The sequence below is a fragment of the Lithobates pipiens genome, unplaced genomic scaffold (genome assembly GCF_037356315.1).
Source record: "Lithobates pipiens isolate NorthernLeopardFrog02 unplaced genomic scaffold, aLitPip1_a1.2 Scaffold_16, whole genome shotgun sequence".
Classification (NCBI taxonomy): domain Eukaryota; kingdom Metazoa; phylum Chordata; class Amphibia; order Anura; family Ranidae; genus Lithobates; species Lithobates pipiens.
In genome coordinates, this window is record NW_027507748.1 from 384,809,995 (window position 1) to 384,831,551 (window position 21,557).

The following is a 21,557-nucleotide window of genomic DNA, read 5'->3' on the forward strand; positions in this document are numbered from 1 at the left end:
TAAGCATTTATATTTATTGTGAGACTTGGAGCACAACAGTGATTGCACTTTGTACTAGTACCTCTGCTTTGTAGCTTAGGACTATGTCTCCTCGTAAGAGGGTCTCAGGGGGAGGTAACAAGGGCACTGGTAATTCACCGCCTAGGTCTAGGGGTTCTAAAAATGCCTGTAGATTACCATCCCCCCCTGCAAGACTGGAGCCAGCCTCACAGGATGAGTCAGTGCCCCTGTCAGGTTTTGCAGCCTCTCCTAATGTTTCAGCCCCGGTATATGAGACTCCCTTAATGCCGCGTACACACGAGCGGACTGTATGGCCTACTTTGTCCGCCGAAACACATTTCAGCGGACAGTCCGCTCGTGTGTGGGCTTCAGCTGACTTTTTCAGCGTGCAGTACGGCGGACTAAGTATTTCGGAATGTTCGAAATACTGTCCGTCGTACTCGCATTTCGGCGGACAATCCGCCCGTGTGTATGCCAGTCCGCCGTACTTTTGAAATGAGCGGACTTTTCCCGCCCGGAGAAAAGTCTGCTCATTTCGAGCGGGTATCCAGGTAGGCGGGGCCCACGAAGGAGACGTCGCTGGCCCCGCCGCCTGGTATGGACTTAAAGGGGAACCCCAACGCCGAAAAAAATCGGCGTGGGGGTCCCCCCCAAGTCCACAACAGACCCTTGTCCGAGCACGCTACCCGGTCGGCCAGGAAAGGGGGGCGAGCGAGCGCCCCCCCCTCCTGAGCCGTACCAGGCCGCGTGCCCTCAACATGGGGGGGTGCCTTGGGGAAGGGGGGCCGCGCGGCCCCCCCACCCCAAAGCACCTTGTCCCCATGTTGATGAGGACAAGGGCCTCTTCCCGGCAACCCTGGCCGTTGGTTGTCGGGGTCTGCGGGCGGGGGGCTTATCGGAATCCGGGAGCCCCCTTTAATAAGGGGGCCCCCGGATACCGGCCCCCCACCCTATGTGAATGAGTATGGGGTACAATGTACCCCTACCCATTCATCTGTAAAATAAAAGTACCAAAAAAAACACAACACACGAGATAAAATACTTTATTGCACAGCTCCGGGGGTCTTCCGTCTTCGGGGGTCTTTTCACCGGACTCCTCTGCTATCTTCTTGTAGCTCTTTTGCTAGCGGAGGAGTCCGGCTTTCTTCCTCGCCGCCGGCCTCTTCTCCCGACTTCGGGGGTCTTGTCCCCCTCTTCGGTTCTTCTGCCGGGCCACCGCACCTTCTTATAGCTCTTTTACTGGCGGTGGCCCGGTCTTCTGTCGCCGCCGCCGCCGCCTTCCGTTCTTCTTCTTCTTCTTCTTCTTCTTCTTCTTCTTCTCCAGGAGATGTTGCCTCGACGATCTCTCCGGCCGGAATGCCAGGGACGCACTGCGCGGCCACTTATATAGGGACAAGGGGCGGTGTCACATGGCTTTGTCACATGGGTTGGTCACATGGGTTGATGTCGCATGGGGACTATGACATCGTAAGGGGGCGGGGTCACCATGTGACACCAACCCATGTGACATAAAGCCATGTGACACCGCCCCTTGTCCCTATATAAGTGGCCGCGCAGTGCGTCCCTGGCATTCCGGCCGGAGAGATCGTCGAGGCAACATCTCCTGGAGAAGAAGAAGAAGAAGAACGGAAGGCGGCGGCGGCGACAGAAGACCGGCCACCGCCTGTAAAAGAGCTATAAGAAGGCGCGGTGGCCCGGCAGAAGAACCGAAGAGGGGGACAAGACCCCCGAAGTCGGGAGAAGAGGCCGGCGGCGAGGAAGAAAGCCGGACTCCTCCGCTAGCAAAAGAGCTACAAGAAGATAGCGGAGGAGTCCGGCGAGAAGACCCCCGAAGACGGAAGACCCCCGGAGCTGTGCAATAAAGTATTTTATCTCGTGTGTTGTGTTTTTTTTGGTACTTTTATTTTACAGGTGAATGGGTAGGGGTACATTGTACCCCATACTCATTCACATAGGGTGGGGGGCCGGTATCCGGGGGCCCCCTTATTAAAGGGGGCTCCCGGATTCCGATAAGCCCCCCGCCCGCAGACCCCGACAACCAACAGCCAGGGTTGTCGGGAAGAGGCCCTTGTCCTCATCAACATGGGGACAAGGTGCTTTGGGGTGGGGGGGCGCGCGGCCCCCCCTTCCCCAGGGCACCCCCCCATGTTGAGGGCACGCGGCCTGGTACGGCTCAGGAGGGGGGGGGCGCTCGCTCGCCCCCCTTTCCTGGCCGGCCGGGTAGCGTGCTCGTACAAGGGTCTGTTGTGGACTTGGGGGTGCCCCCACGCCGATTTTTTTCGGCGTTGGGGTTCCCCTTTAAGTCCATACCAGGCGGCGGGGTCAGCGACGTCTCCTTCGCGGGCCCCGCCTACCTGGAGACGCGCTCAAAATGAGCAGACTTTCCTCCGCGTGTGTGGGCGAGTCCGTTCATTTCAAAAGTAGGGCGGATAGTATGGCGGACTTAGTACGCCGTATTAGTCCGCTCAAAAAGTGGTATGTGTGGTCAAGTCCGTTCATTCGAAAGTATGACGGACTGTCCGTCGGATTGTCTGACGGACTAAGTTGGCCAGACAGTCCGCCCGTGTGTACGCGGCTTAAGGCTACATTGGAGGGTTTTGAAGGGAGAATCATGAATGTTATTTCATCTTCCCTAAAAGATAGCAGAAAAATGGGTAGATCCCCTCCCTCTGCTGAGATTCCTCTTTCAGATGACACCTCTGACAATGAGGAGAGATCTCTATCTTGGGACAGGGATCATGAGCAGTCAGATGAATCAGATGAAGAGGAGAGAGTCCCCTCCTCCCAAGCGCTCAGAAAACAGGTTCAATATTATACTGAGTTGGTGCGTACCACATTTAGAATGCCCGCTGCTGAGGTCGCCACATCCTGTTTCTTCCCTGTGGGTCATGAAAATCCCACAGACTGCCTTTTCCTTTCCAATTCATCCCTTAATGGATAAATTGTTGTATGAGGATTGGGGACATCCCGATAAACTGTTTGCTCCTCCTAAAAGGTTTTCTGTGCTTTATCCTCTGGAGGAAAGTTTCACCAAGAAATGGGGGGTCCCATCTGTCGTTGTGGCTGTTTCTTGCGTGAATAGAAACCTGACCTGTCCTTTGGATAATGCTCAGGAATTTAAGGATCCAACTAATAAGAAGATGGAAACATTATTGAAAGCCTCCTTTTCCATGACTGGCGCTGTAGTGCAACCTACAGTCGCAGCTGTGGGGTTGTGTCAGTTCCTCAAAGAACAAGTTAAGCAGATGCTTGGCCTTCTTCCCAGTGAGGAAGTGGAGAATTATGCAGAAATACCTCAAATTCTGTGTTTTATGATTTGATGCGATTTTGGATTCTGTCCAACAAGGGACAGAAGGGGCGCCCCCGCTCGGCCGAGTGGGGGGAAGGGTCCTGCAGTTTGCAGAAGCCTGGCGGGATGAGATCCGGGACAAGTGGGTAGTCTCCTCAGTATCTCTGGGCTACAAGCTAGAGTTTCAGGAGATTCCACCTTCTCGCTTCCTAAGGTCAAGGATCCCCAGGGATCCAGTAAAGCAAAGACCGCTATTTCTGGCCTTAGATCACTTACTATCCCAGGGGGTGATAGTGGAAGCGGACCCAAAAGAACAGGGTTCAGGCTTTTACTCAAATCTCTTCACCGTTCCAAAGCCAAATGGAGGTGTCGACCTATCCTGGATCTGAAGGATCTGAACCGGTTTTTACGCATCCGGTCCTTCCGAATGCAGTCAATACACACTGTGGTCTCCTCCCTGCAAGGGGGAGAGTTTATGGCATCAATAGATATCAAGGATGCATATCTTCATGTGCCAATTTTTTCCGCACACCAAAAGTATCTAAGGTTCGCGGTAGATCGGCGCCATTTTCAATTTGTGGCCTTGCCGTTCGGTCTCGCTACGGCTCCTCGAGTCTTCACAAAGATTCTAGACCCTCTCTTGGCAAACCTAAGAGCTCAGGGTATAACCGTCATGGCTTATCTAGACGATTTGCTTCTCATAGAGAAAACAGTAGCGCTCCTGAACCACAGTGTTACCAGAACACTAGAACACCTGGAACGCCTAGGTTGGATTATAAACCTAGAAAAGTCGTTCCTACAGCCTGCTACCAGGTTGGAGTATCTGGGCATGGTCATCGACACCGCTCAGGGCGGGGTGTTTCTACCAAGGCCAAAAGCCATGGCCATAGGGGGTCTGGTGCGCCTAATTCTGGGCAGAAGATCTTCCCCCATTCGGTTGTGCATGAGACTGTTAGGGAAAATGGTCGCCTCCTTCAAGGCTGTTCCATTCGCCCAGTTCCACTCAAGGCCTCTGCAAAGATGCATCCTTGCAGCTTGGAACAGGAAGCCCCAGACCTTGGATCTTCCTATGTGTCTATCCCCAGGGACACGCAAGAGTCTCGTTTGGTGGTTAGAAACCGAGAATCTGCTGAAAGGCAAAACTTTTCTTCCTCTTCCATGGAAGATTATAACTACAGATGCCAGCCTGACAGGCTGGGGAGCAGTGTTGGAGGAGACGTGCTCGCAGGGCAAATGGTCTGCGATCGAGAAGCTATTGCCCATAAATGTCTTGGAGATCCGGGCAGTTTATATGGCTCTAATAAACTGGTCTTAGAGACTACGGGGTCTCCCTGTTCGGGTTCAGTCCGACAATGCCACAGCAGTGGCCTATATCAACCACCAGGGTGGCACCAGGAGTCTTGTTGCACAAAGAGAGGTGAATAGCATACTTGCCTGGGCAGAAATGCATGTTCCATGCCTTTCTGCAGTTTTCTTTCCAGGAGTGGAAAATTGGCGGGCGGATTTTCTGAGCCGCCAGCAGTTGTGCCCAGGAGAATGGGCTCTGCACCCCGACGTGTTTTGGAACATATGTCGCAGGTGGGGTACTCCAGACGTAGATCTGTTTGCGTCCAGATTCAACAGAAAGCTGGACAAATTTGTATCAAGGACAAGAGATGCACTTGCTCAGGGGTCGGATGCTCTGACAGTTCCCTGGGATCAATGCAATCTGATTTATGCCTTCCCACCCACCGTACCCGCTTCTGTCACGGTTCCTGGGAAGAGTCAAGAGGCAAACAAAGTCGGTTCTTTTGGTAGCCCTGGCTTGGCCCAGGCGACCTTGGTACGCAGAGGATCATGAAGTTGGCAGTAGGCAGGCCGTGGATCCTCCCTCTCCGGCCAGATCTGCTCTCGCAGGGTCCAATTTACCATCCTGCTTTACACAGTTTGAGTTTGACGGTTTGGCTGCTGAGACCCACATTCTGAGGGATCGTGGGCTTTCGGGGCCAGTCCTTTCTACGCTGGTCAGTGCCAGAAAGCCGGCCTCCAGGCTTATTTACTACAAATCTGGAAGGCATATGTTTCCTGGTGTGAACCCAGGGGATGGCATCCTGGAAAGTATGTCACTAGCAGGATCTTGGCTTTCCTCCAGTCAGGCCTAGAAATGAATTTGGCCGTAAGCACTATCAAGGTGCAGATTTCGGCCTTGTCAGTGTTTTTCCAGAAGCCACTTGCATCACATTCCCTTGTGCGGGCTTTCATCCAGGGGGCTATGCGGATAAGGCCGCCAGTCAAACCTCCGGTATGCCCATGGGATCTAAATTTGGTTCTCTCGGCTTTGCAGGGGCAACCATTTGAACCTTTGCATCTGGCTTCATTAGTTCTTTTGACAAAAAAAAATGGTTTTCTTGATAGCCATATCCTCGGCTAGAAGAGTGTCAGAACTAGCAGCTCTCTCCAGCAAGGAACCGTATCTAATTATTCATAAGGACCGGGTGGTAATGCGTCCCAACAGGTCCTTTCTGCCTAAGGTGGTTTCAGGATTCCATTTGATTTAAGATGTAATCCTACCATCCTTTTTTCCGGACCCACAATCTGCAGAAGAAGAATCTTTGCACACTTTAGATGTGGTAAGGGCAATCAGTATCTATCTTCAGGCAACTGCTCAGATAAGGAAAACTGCTTATTTATTTTGCTGGAAGGCCCTAGGAAGGGTCAGGCGGCATCAAAATCCACTCTCTCAAGATGGATTAGACAGGTTATTCTTCAGGCCTATAGTGTAAAGGGGAAGAGTCCTCCTTTTCAAGTGAAAGCGCACTCAACGAGGGCTGTAAGTGCTTCTTGGGCAGTGCATCACCAGGCCTCTCTGGCTCAGATCTGTAAGGCTGCAACTTGGTCATCAGTCCACACATTCACCAGATTTTATCAGGTGGATGTCAGAGGGCAAGAGGATATCACCTTTGGGCGCAGTGTACTGCAGGCTGCAGTTTAGATCCTCCGGTCCTTGGTGGTCTATAATTCTAATCTGTGTCTCCCTCCCCTAAAACTGAGCATTGCTTTGGGACATCCCACTATGTAATGAAGCTCCTGTGTCCCGTGATGTATGATCAAGAAAATAGGATTTTTATATACAGCTTACCTGTAAAATCCTTTTCTTAAGAGTACATCACGGGACACAGGGCCCCCGCCCCTCTTGGTTTTTTCGTAGTTTCTTATTGCTTTGCTACAAAACTGAGGTGCCTCCCATATGGGAGGGTTATATGGGGAGGAATTCTCCTTAATTGGGGGTTAACCAGTGTCCAATCACCAGAGGTGCCTAAATAACCCACTATGTAATGAAGCTTCTGTGTCCCGTGATGTACTCTCAAGAAAAGGATTTTACAGGTAAGCTGTATATAAAAATCCTATTTTTTATTTTTTTTGCTCTGCTTTGCTTAGAATAAAGATCACGATTCTTGTGGGATAACATCATCTTTCACATTATACAAAACAATTGGGCTAACTTTACTGTTTATTTATTTTCGTTGAAGTGTATTTATTCCCAAAAAATTGCATTTGAAAGACCGCTGCACAAATACAGTGTGACATAAAATATTGCAACAATCGCCAAACGTTATATATATATATATATATATATATATATATATATATATATATTTTTTTTTTAAATATTTTCCAAATTTGGTTCATTATACACTGATACCGCTATAGTCCCATTTTTCCTTCTTGCTCGAAGGTGTCCTCTGGAGTCACCTTTATTTGAGCTATTTTTCTATTTTCACACTTGTATGGGATGATGGTACCCTCTAAAACAACAATTAACATATAAGGCAACATCAAATATATAATGATTAAATCATTACTGTTTTATAGTCTCATAAAAAACTAAAGTAACATGAGAAAAAAAAAAAAAACAGAACTGATATGTACCTGTAAGGCCGCGTACACACGGGCGGACTGTTCGCCCAACTTTGTCCGCTGAACAGTGTTTCAGCGGACAGTCCGCTCGTGTGTGGGCTTTCAGCGGACAGTTTCAGCGGACAGTTTGACGGACAAAGTCTTTCGGAAATTTCGAAAAACTGTCCGCTGAAACTTTGTTTGAGCGAACAGTCCGCCCGTGTGTAGGCTACTTTCGAAATGAGCAAACTGTTCCCGCTCGGAGGAAAGTCTGCTCATTTCGAGCGCGTGTGAAGGTAGGCGTGGCCCGCGACGGAGACGTCGCGGGCTCCGCCGCCTGGAATGGACTTAAAGGGGAACCCCAACGCCGAAAAAAATCGGCGTGGGGGTCCCCCCAAAGTCCACAACAGACCCTTGTCCGAGCACACTACCCGGCCGGCCAGGAAAGGGGGGCGAGCGAGCGCGCCCCCCCTCCTGAGCCGTACCAGGCCGCGTGCCCTCAACATGGGGGGTGCCTTGGGGAAGGGGGGGCCGCGCGGCCCCCCCCACCCCAAAGCACCTTGTCCCCATGTTGATGAGGACAAGGGCCTCTTCCCAACAACCCTGGCCGTTGGTTGTCGGGTTCTGCGGGCAGGGGGCTTATCGGAATCCGGGAGCCCCCTTTAAGAAGGGGGCCCCCGGATACCGGCCCCCCACCCTATGTGAATGAGTATGGGGTACAATGTACCCCTACCCATTCACCTGTAAAATAAAAGTACCCAAAAAAAAAACACAACACACGAGAAAAAATATTTTATTGCACAGCTCCGGGGGTCTTCGGGGGTCTTCTCGCCGGACTCCTCCGCTATCTTCGTGTAGCTCTTTTACTAGCGGAGGAGTCCGGCTTTCTTCCTCCCCGCCGCCGGCCTCTTCTCCCGACTTCGGGGGTCTTGTCCCCCTCTTCGGTTCTTCTGCCGGGCCACCGCGCCTTCTTGTAGCTCTTTTGCAGGCGGTGGCCCGGTCTTCTGTCGCCGCCGCCTTCCGTTCTTCTGCCGGGCCACCGCGCCTTCTTATAGCTCTTTTGCAGGCGGTGGCCCGGTCTTCTGTCGCCGCTGTCGCCGTCGCCGCCTTCCGTTCTTCTTCTTCTTCTTGTTCTTCTTCTTCTTCTCCAGGAGATTTTGACACAACGCTCTCTCCGGCCGGAATGCCAGAGCCGCCCTGCGCTGCCACTTATATAGTGCCAATGGGGCGGTGTCACATGGTATATGTCACATGGGTTGGTCACATGGGGACTATGACATCGTAAGGGGGCGGGGTCACCATGTGACATCAACCCATGTGACCAACCCATGTGACATATACCATGTGACACCGCCCCATTGGCACTATATAAGTGGCAGCGCAGGGCGGCTCTGGCATTCCGGCCGGAGAGAGCGTCGTGTCAACATCTCCTGGAGAAGAAGAAGAAGAACAAGAAGAAGAAGAACGGAAGGCGGCGACGGCGACAGCGGCGACAGAAGACCGGGCCACCGCCTGCAAAAGAGCTATAAGAAGGCGCGGTGGCCCGGCAGAAGAACGGAAGGCGGCGGCGACAGAAGAACCGAAGAGGGGGACAAGACCCCCGAAGTCGGGAGAAGAGGCCGGCGGCGGGGAGGAAGAAAGCCGGACTCCTCCGCTAGTAAAAGAGCTACACGAAGATAGCGGAGGAGTCCGGCGAGAAGACCCCCGAAGACGGAAGACCCCCGGAGCTGTGCAATAAAATATTTTTTCTCGTGTGTTGTGTTTTTTTTTTGGGTACTTTTATTTTACAGGTGAATGGGTAGGGGTACATTGTACCCCATACTCATTCACATAGGGTGGGGGGCCGGTATCCGGGGGCCCCCTTCTTAAAGGGGGCTCCCGGATTCCGATAAGCCCCCTGCCCGCAGACCCCGACAACCAACGGCCAGGGTTGTCGGGAAGAGGCCCTTGTCCTCATCAACATGGGGACAAGGTGCTTTGGGGTGGGGGGGCCGCGCGGCCCCCCCTTCCCCAAGGCACCCCCCATGTTGAGGGCACGCGGCCTGGTACGGCTCAGGAGGGGGGGCGCGCTCGCTCGCCCCCCTTTCCTGGCCGGCCGGGTAGCGTGCTCGGACAAGGGTCTGTTGTGGACTTTGGGGGGACCCCCACGCCGATTTTTTTCGGCGTTGGGGTTCCCCTTTAAGTCCATTCCAGGCGGCGGAGCCCGCGACGTCTCCTTCGCGGGCCCCGCCTACCTGTACACGCGCTCGAAATGGGCGGACTTGCCTCCGCCTTACGTGGGCGAGTCCGTTCATTTCAAAAGTTGAGCGAACTGTTTGGCAAACAGTTCGCTGAAACAGTCCGCTCGTGTGTGGGCAAGTCCGCTCATGCAAATTTTGAGCGGACTGTTGCGGCAACTGTTTGACGAACAAAGTTTCAGCGAACAGTCCCCGCGTGTGTACGCGGCCTAAATGTTCAATGCAGATATTACACTGTAATACTCATTCATAGCTGCATTTGTTAGCAAAATAAGAAAACAAACTAGGAATACTAATTGGAATACACATAAATAGATGCACACAAGGTAGAGCACATCTCCCAAAGTTTTATTCACTTTCGTGTGATCGTGGCTGCAGTGAAGTTCCATATAATAAAACACAGGAGCAATTGGCACTTGAAAATGCGTGAAAATGCCAACTTGATATTTACAAAAGCATGCTCTCTTAATGCTTAAATGGGAGTAACTAAATGTAGAATAACCATTACTTTCCGATTTTCTTAGTAAATGAACCCTTAGCCCTCAACGCATGACAATATGCGTCTATATAAACACACATGTGAAAAATCAGTGGTCAAACGTAAATATATCTTCTACGATTGGTATCATACATAATACCTGGCTCGAGGTTATAGCCATACAATTTTGAGAAAGGCTTTTAACAAAGCCCTCTCCCGTACTCGGCTATCTCTATTGTATGGCCCTCCGTGTCCTAAAAAACTTTCTACTACTAAAATTGTAACTAAATTTTCCAGTCATCACCAACAGTTGCATAACCTCCTCTCAGAACACTGGCATTTACTAACGGAACACCACATTCTGTGTAAATATGTTAGATCGTCTCCGGAACTGGTGTTCAGAAGGGCAACTTCACTCAGGGACAAACTGACCAGTAGCCAATACAGGGCCCAACCTCGATCGTTGGATGGACCTCGTGGTACACACAAATGTGGACAATGCTCTAGGTGCCCCTGGATATTGGAAAGGCAATCTTTTATCCTTCCAAACGGTGAATATTTCTCACCTCCACATCATGCCAACTGTGGAACCAGATGGGTAGTGTACCTGATGGTCTGTGCCTGTAATGCTTTCTACGTCGGCAAGACCATCAGGGAACTACGACAACGCCTAGGAGATCACCTATATTACTCTACTAATGGAAAATTTATGACTGTCGGTCGGCATATCGGGATCTATCACAGATTCCAACCTGAGAATGTCAAATTCATGGTCCTAGAAGTGATTCCACAAGACCCGAGAGGTGGCGATTGGGATCGCGAGATCCTCAGGCGTGAAACCCTGTGGATCGAGCGTCTCAATGCCCTCATCCCCCTGAGACTGAGGCCCACTCTTATAAATATTTTTTTTAACAAGTCTTGCATTTAACCACCTCCACTCTCCTTGCTGCTTGTATGCTAACCTCCCCTATGAATTTATACTTTACTAGTTAAAATTGTCTTTTTCTGGACAAAGGTCCAGTGGGTGTTTTTTTTCCTTTTTTCCTTTTCCCCTTCTCTCTATGTTGGGTATTTTTTTATTCAGATTCTTCGTTATTATATGTCATACTGGGGTTCCACGATAATGTTGATTGTCAGGGGTTCAGATACCCCTGTTCTATCTGTTAACCGTGGTGGTCCCCTGTTTCACTTAAATTTATTGTATATGTCTGGAAATTATTAGTACTCTGTATAGCATATCTTTTGACTCCCTCAATGTTGGGTATCCCGGCAGAGAGGGTTTGAGGAGCTTATGCTCCCCCCATGGGGCGGGCAAGTGATGTCCTTGGGACCCCTGTCTCGGGCCCATGACCTATGGGCAATGAGCCTGTTGTCCTTTTTCTGCTTTGACCCTTATTTGGGTCTCAGTGCAGATAATGTGCGCTCGCAGCCCTGACAGGGTGCGCGAGCACACTCGGCCATCGGACCCGGTAATGCTGAGTCCTGTCTTGAGAGTATGCGGATAGGCGTTTCCGCAATAGAGACGCCGCTCCGCCTGGTCTCCTCCCCCCGCTGCGAGCTGACGTTGTAGGCTCTTGTCGGAGGTTTTCTGCGCGCGCAGTTTGCTTCTCTGCGCATGTGCACGTTCGTCATGACGTGGCGATCAGGGAACACAATGATGACGCTCCCTGACTTCCGGGTTGGGGGTTTATATGGCGCCGTATTCGGCGCTATGATGGAGCGGCAGCAACTGGGATTATGCCTCTACACACCTTAGGATAGGTATGTTTTCTTGCTACTATGACCCACACTGTGGTGTATATCTTTCTAATCTGTCTCTATTGATTCTTTCTGGTCTTGAACGGTGCTCTATGTGTAATGAATAGGCAATGTTTATATCACCAGCCTTTGAAACGCTTTGTATATTCCTATATATACTTTTTTTTTTTTTTTTTTCCTTTAATATATCTTTATACTTAAGCCATTGGTTAATTTCATTCCCATGGACTCTATCTTAGATATAATGTGGATATTTTGAACCTTTTTGAGACCCTGGAAATACCCGGTCCTTGAGGATCTGTTTCATCCTGGCTGAGAGCTGTTCTGTGCAATCTGCGGGGTATGTGAATGCCTACACAGACCATTGGTATAGTCACAACTACATCTGACCTATATCACACCGGTGTTCTTAATCGGACGGTAACGTCTGGGTCTGGGCTAATTTCAAATCTCTTCTTCCTTTTTCTCCTTCTTTTTCCTGGTTATTAAGATCTGAAACTGATTTTAGATATCGGTACACTTTACTTTCAGTCGACTTCTGCCGTCTCTGCATCCATTTTACCCCCCTTGTCCGCCCCCTGGGGGGTGCCCACTGGATAGGGCACCTCAGTAAATGCCTCCTCTGCCACCTGGGACTACCCTTCCTTGTGGGTGAGTCATCTGATTTTTTTGTAACACTCCAGTTTTACCATTACTCATCCTATGCTTTCTAAGAGACAATGTTATACCCTCTTATATATTTTTATTTATGTATGGATTTCCTATAATAAATTAATGTTATATATTTTGATAGATTTTGTGGGTGACGCCTCTTGAGAAAGCGGCTTTGTTGTCGCGAAACCGGTCGAGGAATACGTCCAAACCCTCTATCCAATGGCCCCTGATTTACTTGAGGGGTACCTGATAATATTGTAATCCCTGAACTTCATGTATTTAATATGTTGTGTTCCTATTATGTAGATTTTTTTGATTGTTTTCTTTAAATCTGTCATTGTCATGTGATACCCTTGGTAGGATTTGAACCCACAGCCTGAGCCTTGTAAAGTATAAGCACAGACCACTACACTATTGAGCTGAGCACAATTGTGTATATATAAGGGATGGAAATGATGCTGCAGGATTTGACAATATAGTTAGAAGAGCCATGCTCAAAAGAGCTTACAATCTACAAGGGTAAGGCACAAAAAATTAGACACATTAAAAAATCACATTAGAAAAGCAGGGATACCATTTAAGCTAATAACAAGCATAACTAACCTTTTTTATGATCAAAAGTCCTTGCCCAAAACCCCCAAAAAGTTAAATGGCAGGATTACTATAAGCAAAAACAGACAAAATTAATACAAAAGCCAAAATGTCAGCGCACGAACTGCACTGACACACATAGCAGGAATGAATTAGCAGGAACCTGCCTCCTCATCAAACCCATTACATAGCAATTGTAAGCCCTTGTACACACAGTCGGACATTTCGACAACCAAATCCGTTGGATTTTGTCTGTCGGATCTTGTCCGAAACTGTTGCATACACACGGTCGGACAAAGTTGTCGAAAAATCCGATCTTTCAGAACGTGATGACGTAATTTCGTTACGATGGGACTACGTTCAGGCTAGTAGCCAATAGCTTTGATGTAGGAATTTGATCTGAGCATGCGTGGCACTTTGTCCGATCGAAATTCTCTACACATGATCGGAGTATGTCCTATCGGACCAGTTGGTCGGAAAATATTTCCAACATGTTGGAAAACTTGGTCCGACGGATATTCCGACAGAATCAGTCCGATGCATACCACACACAGTCGGATTATCCGACAACACGGTCCAATAGGACACATTCCGACGGATTCTCCGACCGTGTGTACGGGGGCTAAGTCTAATGTGAGATTTAGAAGCAATCATCAAACCATAGCCTTAGTGGGGTGTGGGTTGGGAATTATGCACCCCCCAAAAAATATACATTTATAACTCAATATACACACTGCAAAGAGATTCAGGCCTGTTCTTAGGTCAAACACCCGCAACAAATGCAGGCCTTTAAATAACTTAGAATTGCTAGTACACCTCCATCCACCCAGTAAAGGACACACCCTCAAGTGCTCACACCTGTTCATCAGAAATATACAATCCTTTACAAATGCATGCATCAGCATATATATCTGTGCAGGGAAAACCTCAAAATAACAAATGTCCAAGGCTCTGGCCTTGATCAGCGATCCCAAAAATCTCCAAATTAAACTTGTACGTTGTTGGGCATGTGGAGGGTACAAAACAGGGAATTACAACTTTGTGAGGGCTGCTTCACACAAATTGGTGACAAAGAGCATTTGTCATTCATCAATGCAAACTGACACTTGCTTTATAATGTGTTTTTTTCCTGGGGTATCCATTATGTAAAACCCATCAAAAATGTAAAACTTTAACGCCACAACAGAGGAAGAACATACAAACCTCTAGCCAGACAGCGGGATTGGGATTCAAACCAAGAACCTCATTGCTGCTAGGCAGACGTGATAACCAGTTAGTCACTGTGTTGCCACATGTATGTAGGCTGCATCTCTGTGGTGTGAAACAGTTCTAAGTCCCAGGGGTGCATGTCATCTGTTTTGAAGGCTGGTTATGGCTGATTACTGACAGCATGCTGAGAGATAAACAGCTGTCATTTTGTGGGTGTACCCACAGCCACACGGATGTCAGATTGAGAACAGCAACTATGCCTGTGCACCTGTTGCATCCCAATTGACATAAATGGGACTGCCTGTATGGGGATGCATGGAACACCTGTGCATCCCTGTGCGGGTAAACTCCCCCCCCCCCCCCCCCATGGGGGAGTAAACTTTAGTATGCCACAAGTTATATTGTGTGAATGATTTTAGTGTATTTTTAACAAAAATTTTGTTTTGGTAAACATTTGCGCAAATATCATTGTGCCTTTAAAAATCAGTAGCACTTTCTTTTTATTCTACTGGCAATGTGCTTTCAGAGAATGTATAGTTTGGGGGATCTTTTACAAATTCTGAAAGCTGTAAGTGAAAAAGGAAAACCTCCCAGATTTTCTAAAACTTTTGCGTATCTCCGATTTTACACTATTTCTCAAAAAGGCACAATTTAAAATTTACAAATAGTTTCTATTTACTCAATACAGCTTAAGCTTTTATATTTAGTAGGAATTTGGCAGGAATTTTGAAAAATTTTCAGTGTTTGTATCTGCTAATAATGTTAGTGTATTTTTAGCGGAAAAAAATTGCTTTGGTAAACATTTGTGCAAATGTCATGGGGCCTTTAAAATCAATAGCACATTCTTTTTATTCTACTGGTCCTATGCTTTCAGAAATATATGGTTTGGGGGGTCTTTCACAAATTCTGAATACCGTAAGGGAAAAATTAATACCTTCAGATTTTTAGAGAAATTTTGTATATTTACATTTTTGTGTATGTTCAATTTATGTACCATTTAGCAAAAAGGGACATTGTAAAAATTACAAATATTTGTTGTAAAGCTTTTATATTTAGTTGGAATTTAGCAGACATTTTGTAAAATTAGCTGTTTTTATCTGCTAATAATGGTTATAGTGTATTTTTAGCAAACATATTGTTTTGATAAACATTCGCGAAAATACCGCAGGGCCTAAAAAAAAAAAAAAAACAGTAGCACCTTTTTTTTGCAGCAGTCATATGGGTTGGGGGGGGGGGGGGGGGGTCTTTTACAAACTCTGAAAGCTATACGTGAAAAATAAAAAACCAAAGTGTACAAAATGGAGCACAGGGCCTGGTAGCGAAAGGGTTAATAGGTACATTTTGAAAATGCAATACAAATACAATACAAATACACTACAACACATGACATCACTTCCGATTATTTATTTATTTTTTCCTGTCATATGAATATTTGTGTGACTGTAGTAACTCTTCAGGTTCGATCTGAGATTAGCATGCAAAAAAAAAAAATACGGACGATCATTCGTCCAATAACCTCATTGTGTGTACCAGGCAATACACTCCGCTTTTTTCCAATTTCTTTAACCACTTTCCGCCCGCCCTATAGCAGAAACACGGCGGCAAAGTGGTTTAAAAATCCTGACCGGACGTCATATGACATGATCAGGATTTTGAGCCGCTGCGCGCATTGCGGCGATCGTTGTTTGCGGGCTGTCAGTCTGACACCCCGCAACTACGATCTCGGTAAAGAGTCTCCGACCATGGCTGATCACAGTGTAAATAGGAAAAGCCAGTGATCGGCTTTTTCCCACTCGCGTCTGTTAGACGCGAGTAGAGGAGAGCCGATCGGCTGCTCCTCTGACAGGGGGGGTCTGTGCTGATCGATTATCAGCGCAGCCCCCCGAGGATTCCCACACTGAACCACCAGGGACGCCACCAGGGATGCCTAGCACCAGGTATGCCAAACTAGACCACCAGGGATGCCAGTCAGTGCCCACAATGGATGCCAGTCAGTGCCCACAATGGATGCCAATCAGTGCCCACAATGGGCAACACTGATTGGCATGCATTATTGTTTGGCACTGATTGGCATCCATCAGTACAGTATAATACTGATGGATACTGATATAATACTGATGTGCCATCCGTGCCAACTATCTGTGCCACCTATCAGTGCCCATCCATGCCCATCTGTGCCGCCTATTCATGCCCATCTGTGCCAGCTATCAGTGCCAATTTGTGCCACCCATCCGTATCCCCCATCAGTGCCACATATCAGTGTCCATCAATGCCACTTCATTGGTGCCACCTCATCGGTGCCCATCAGTGCCGCCTTATCAGTGCCCGTCAGTGCAGCCCCATCAGTGCCCATCTGTGAAGTAGAAAACTTACTTATTTACAAAGTTTTGAAACTGAAACAAAAAAAAACATATTTTTTTTTCAAAATTTTCGTTTTTTTTTTATTTGCTTAGCAAAAAATAAAAACTGTAGAGGTGATCAAATACCACCAAAAGAAAGCTCTATTTGTGGGGAAAAAATGATAAAAATTTAATTTGGGTACAGTGTAGCATGACCGTGCAATTGTCATTCAAAGTGCGACAGCGCTGAAAGCTCAAAATTGGTCTGGGCAGGAAGGTGTTTAAGTGCCTGGTATTGAAGTGGTTAAAGTTAATTCTTGGGGTTAATAGGCCCAACCAACATGCATAATAGCTTACATGTGTTTTGTAACATTATTCTGCTTTCTCGTATAGTAATGCTTTTTTTATTTATTGATTTTTATTCTTTTTATAGAGGATCAGCTTGGGCAAACACATTATCTCAATTTGCAATGTCTGGTGTTCTATTTTCCTATATTATTATGAAAAAGCTACATGTATCAACTTGGGGAGGTATGTGTGTACGAAGAAAGATCACTCAGCTATATCTGGATAGTAAATATCCAGAAGATTATCATCATGTTTTTGTGTGGTGTATTTCATATTTTATATTGTCTTCTTTAGGATGGTCCATAGACTGTTTACAGGAATGGGGCTTATTTATGCGCTTGGCGATCCCCAGCATGCTCATGGTGTGCATCGAGTGGTGGAGCTTTGAGATTGGAGGCTTTTTGGCAGGTTGGTTGGAACCCTACCTTTTTTATTTAAACTGCTGTTTTGCAGTAGCCAACAACTGAAATGTGTGGCTCGTATATATAGTGACATTGTAGCAGAAAATTGCATGTATTTGGAGCTCTCAACAATGCACTGTTCCTGGAGACAAAGGATTATTACATAGTAATAGTGAATATCCAATAATGAATAATTATTAAAAGTGAAACAATAGTGGTGTTAAGTCATTTCATTTTGTATACCCTTTTACCTAATTTGGGACAATGGCCGTCTTCTTCACATGGCCAAAAAAATAGAGCGTGCATAGTACATCAAGTTTGTCTGCCGTTGTGGAGAATTCCCAGCTTTAAAATAAAGCCAGAAGTTACTGTGCACATGTCAAACAACTGTACAGATGTGAAATAGAGGAATATAAAGTAACATTGCTACTATTGTATCTACTCTGTTTCATTCTACTGCTGATCATAGAAATGAGAATTATCCTGATGATAAAATTGTATTTATTTAAATTAACCAGTAATATTTCAACTTTTTGTGTGTATGCGTGTGTGTGTGTGTGTGTGTGTGTGTGTGTTTATGTATGTATATATATGTGTGTGTGTGTGTGTGTGTGTGTATATGTGTGTGTGTGTATATATATATATATATATATATATATATATATATATATATATATATATATATATATTCTTGTCACATTAAAAAAGTCCAAAATTGGAAACTAAAACTCTGTTTATTCAATTTTTTTTAAAGAGAATACTGGTCAAAAAGGGGGTATACAGGTGTGAGGTGAAGTGGTTAAACTGTTTTACTAAAAAAAAAAAAATCAACATATAATACAAGGTACACCAGTGATGGGCCATTGGTCAAGAACTAAGGCAAACATAGATGGGAAAACAATGATTTAACTTCCAAACGCAGAGAGTGGAAACGCGTCGGGTTTGGGATATTTTGAGAGTTATTTTGTATACATGTTTTCTATGTATGGGTTTGGGACATTTTGAGAGTTATTTTGTATACATGTTTTTTATGTATTGTTGTTATTTGATATTTTATTAGAGATACAATGTGTCTGTAAGTTTCTCTTTTTTAAGCTTTGTTATATGAATTCAAAATTATTTATTTTATATTGAATTTTGGTGGTATTGGTGGTCCATTTAAAGTCCCATCAAAAAATAAGGAGGAATCTTTTTGTCCATTTACTCTAGGGATGGGACCACCTTACCTGATTTTTCTGACACAGACAGCACCGCATTTCTTTGTATTGTACATAAGTTGATCGAGCCTGCCCATATAGATGGACTGAAATTTGGTCTGACCGTGCTAAACCGACAGTATTTCTAGCTGTCTATGGTTGACTTAGGGGTTTTTCTTCCTTTCCATAATTTTAAAATCCAGCAGACTGATCAAAGTAACAGTGGGGGGTGGGGAGGAATTAATAATTCACTTGTGTGTTTATAATTTCAGTTTGAACTATTAAGCTCCATAAGCAACAGAGGATTCTTTCAGCATTATAGTATTTGATATTGGCCTGACTAAGAAAGGGGGGGGGGAAATAAGTTGTAGGTCCCAACACAAACGTATTAAACTAATATTAATAACCAGACCTTCCATTCGTCTCTATGCACAATAGTGTGTTCATACATGCTGTCAAACAGTTTAACACATTTTTGTATGTTTCATAAAAATGTAGACATGTTGCATTTGAAGAAATGTATGGTGCGAACAGAGCACACAGAAAACAATGTATAAAATTATATACAAAGTGGTTGGAGGGAAGCTTCAGAATGGCAAAGATGTTTTTATTAAAAATTATGTGAGCAGACTGCAGTTCCTCGTTAAGTTTGGGCGAGTTTAAGTTCCCCTCTAATATGCAAATAAAATTGGTTGCCCTAATACATTTGACATTAAACTAAAATTAACAGAATATAAAACAAATGCAGGGGAAGTATCTTTTGCAAAAACTTAGATCATTTTTGCATACCAAAAAAAAATCTAAACTCTAGGAACATATGAAAAATTCAATGTCCCTGGATACCAAGACTGACTAAAGAGCTTTAATAATCTTTTGGGGAATCAAACAGTTGTTATATACATATATATTCTACTGAGTATTTAGCTGTTGGAGTTCATCTTTAAACTGTGTTACAGTATACAATTATGGGGACCCCATATAGAATAGATGTTTATTGATTTTGTGTTTTGTATATATTGCATAGTCCATTAAATGCATTCATTTTTAGTGTAGTTATTTTATACATAGCTGTACTGCTTCAGCATATAAATCAGTGTTATGTTTTTATATTTAATCTGTAGGTGTTATAAGTGTTGTGGAACTGGGTGCACAAGCTATAATGCTGGAACTGGCCACAGCCGCTTACATGGTGAGTGTTCTTTATTAGTAATTTAAAAATAACTTTCTAATGGTCAAGCAATTTCTGACTAGTTTTCACCTCTCTGTCCTCAGTCCCTACTATTGGCACTGAAACTGAGAAACGTTCTTTTGTCATAAGGTGCCCAGTACCATTTAATGCACTTCAGTCTTCATACTAGTGCGATGGCAGACATTGCATGTGATTCACACTGCATTGCTGTGCAGATCACATGCGATGTCTATGCAATGCGATTTCAGCCATACAAACTGGCTGAAATCCCATCACATTTGCACCAAAATGGTGCATGACCCTTTTTTTTACTCCGCTGTGGAATCAGATCGCATGGGTGTTCACAGCTAGGCGATCCAATTCCTGCACCATTTCACAGTTCACACTGCGATCTATGAACCAATCTGGGGGTGTCATTAACTTTACATTGACACCCCCAGTGGTTCGCAGATCTCAGTGTGAACCACTGTGCGATGCAGTTGCAATGCGTACCCACTGGATACCCACACTGGATTTTCAGGGTTTCTGCATCGCACCAGTGTGAACCCAGCCTCAAGGTTACTCTTTAACAGTTCACAGAAACAGGGCACTGCAAATATGAATGCACAAAAAGTAATGATGAAGAACATTCATAAACCATTTTTATAAATCCTGACTGGAACGGAGTTGTAGGGCCTTTACAGTATATAGTGAGGAAAAGGGTATTTGATCCCCTGCAGATTTTGTACGTTTGCCCACTGACAAAGGAATGATCAGTCTATAATTTTAATGGTAGGTTTATTTTAACAGCAAGAGACAAAATAACAACAAAACTATCCAGAAAAACACATTTCAAAAAAGTTATAAATTGATTTGCATTTTAATGAGTGAAATAAGTATTTGATCCCCAACAATCAGCAAGATTTCTGGCTCCAAGTTGTCTTCTATAATGATAACAAGCTGAGATTAGGAGCACTCTCTTAAAGGGATTGCTGCTAATCTCAGCTTGTTACCTGTACAAAAGACTCCTGTCCACAGAAGCAATCAGATTCCAATCTCTCCACCATTGCCAAGACCAAAGAGCTGTCCAAGGATGTCAGGTACAGGATTGTAGATCTACATAAGGCTGGAATGGGCTACAAGACCATTGCCAAACAGCTTGGTGAGAGGGTGACAACAGTTGGTGCGATTATTTGCAAATGGAAAAAACACAAAACTGTCAATATCCCTTGGTCTGTGGCTCCATGCAAGATCTAACCTTGTGGAGTTTCAATGATTATGAGAACAGTAAGGAATCAGCCCAGAACTACACGGGAGAATCTTGTCAGTGATCTCAAGGCAGCTGGAACCATAGTCACCAAGAAAACAATTTGGTAACACACTACGCTGCACTGTGAAGGACTGAAATCCTGCAGAGCCCGCAAGGTCCTCCTGCTCAAGAAAGCACATGTACAGACCAGTCTGAAGTTTGCTATCAAACATCTTAATGATTCAGAGGAAAAATGAGTCAAAGTGTTGTGGTCAAATGAGACCAAAATTTAGCTCTTTGGCATCAACGCAACTCACCCTGTTTGGAGGCGGAGCAATGCTGCATATGACCCCAAGACTACCATCCCCATCTTCAAACATGGAGGTGGAAACGTTATGCTTTTGAGGTGTTTTTCTGCTAAGGGGGCAGGACCACTTCACCACATCAAAGGGACAATGGACAGGGCCATATACTGTCAAATGTTGGGTGAGAACCTCCTTCCCTCAGCCAGGGCATTGAAAACGAGTCATGGATGGCTATTCAAGCATAAACAATGACCCAAAACACATGGCCAAGGCAACAAAGGTGTGGCTCAAGAAGAAGCACATTAAGGTCCAGGAGTGGCCTAGCAAGTCTCCAGACCTTAATCCCATAGAAAATATGCAGAGAGAACTGAAGGTTCGAGTTACCAAACGTCAGCCTGGAAACCTTAATGACTTGGAGAGGATCTGCAAAGAGGAGTGGGACAAAATCCCTCTTATGAT

General features: G+C 45.7%; 1 protein-coding gene across 3 annotated transcripts in view; it reads left to right on the forward strand.

Annotated features, from left to right (window-relative positions):
- LOC143983027 (multidrug and toxin extrusion protein 2-like) overlaps window positions 1–21,557 on the forward strand; it is a 134,054-nt gene that overhangs the window by 73,935 nt on the left and 38,562 nt on the right. For all 3 annotated transcript variants that reach the window (XM_077482252.1, XM_077482251.1, XM_077482253.1), the window contains 3 exons: window positions 16,865–16,962; window positions 17,074–17,187; window positions 19,498–19,565. In XM_077482252.1, coding sequence (XP_077338378.1) covers window positions 16,865–16,962; window positions 17,074–17,187; window positions 19,498–19,565 — 280 coding nt within the window. The remainder of the gene's footprint in view (window positions 1–16,864; window positions 16,963–17,073; window positions 17,188–19,497; window positions 19,566–21,557) is intronic.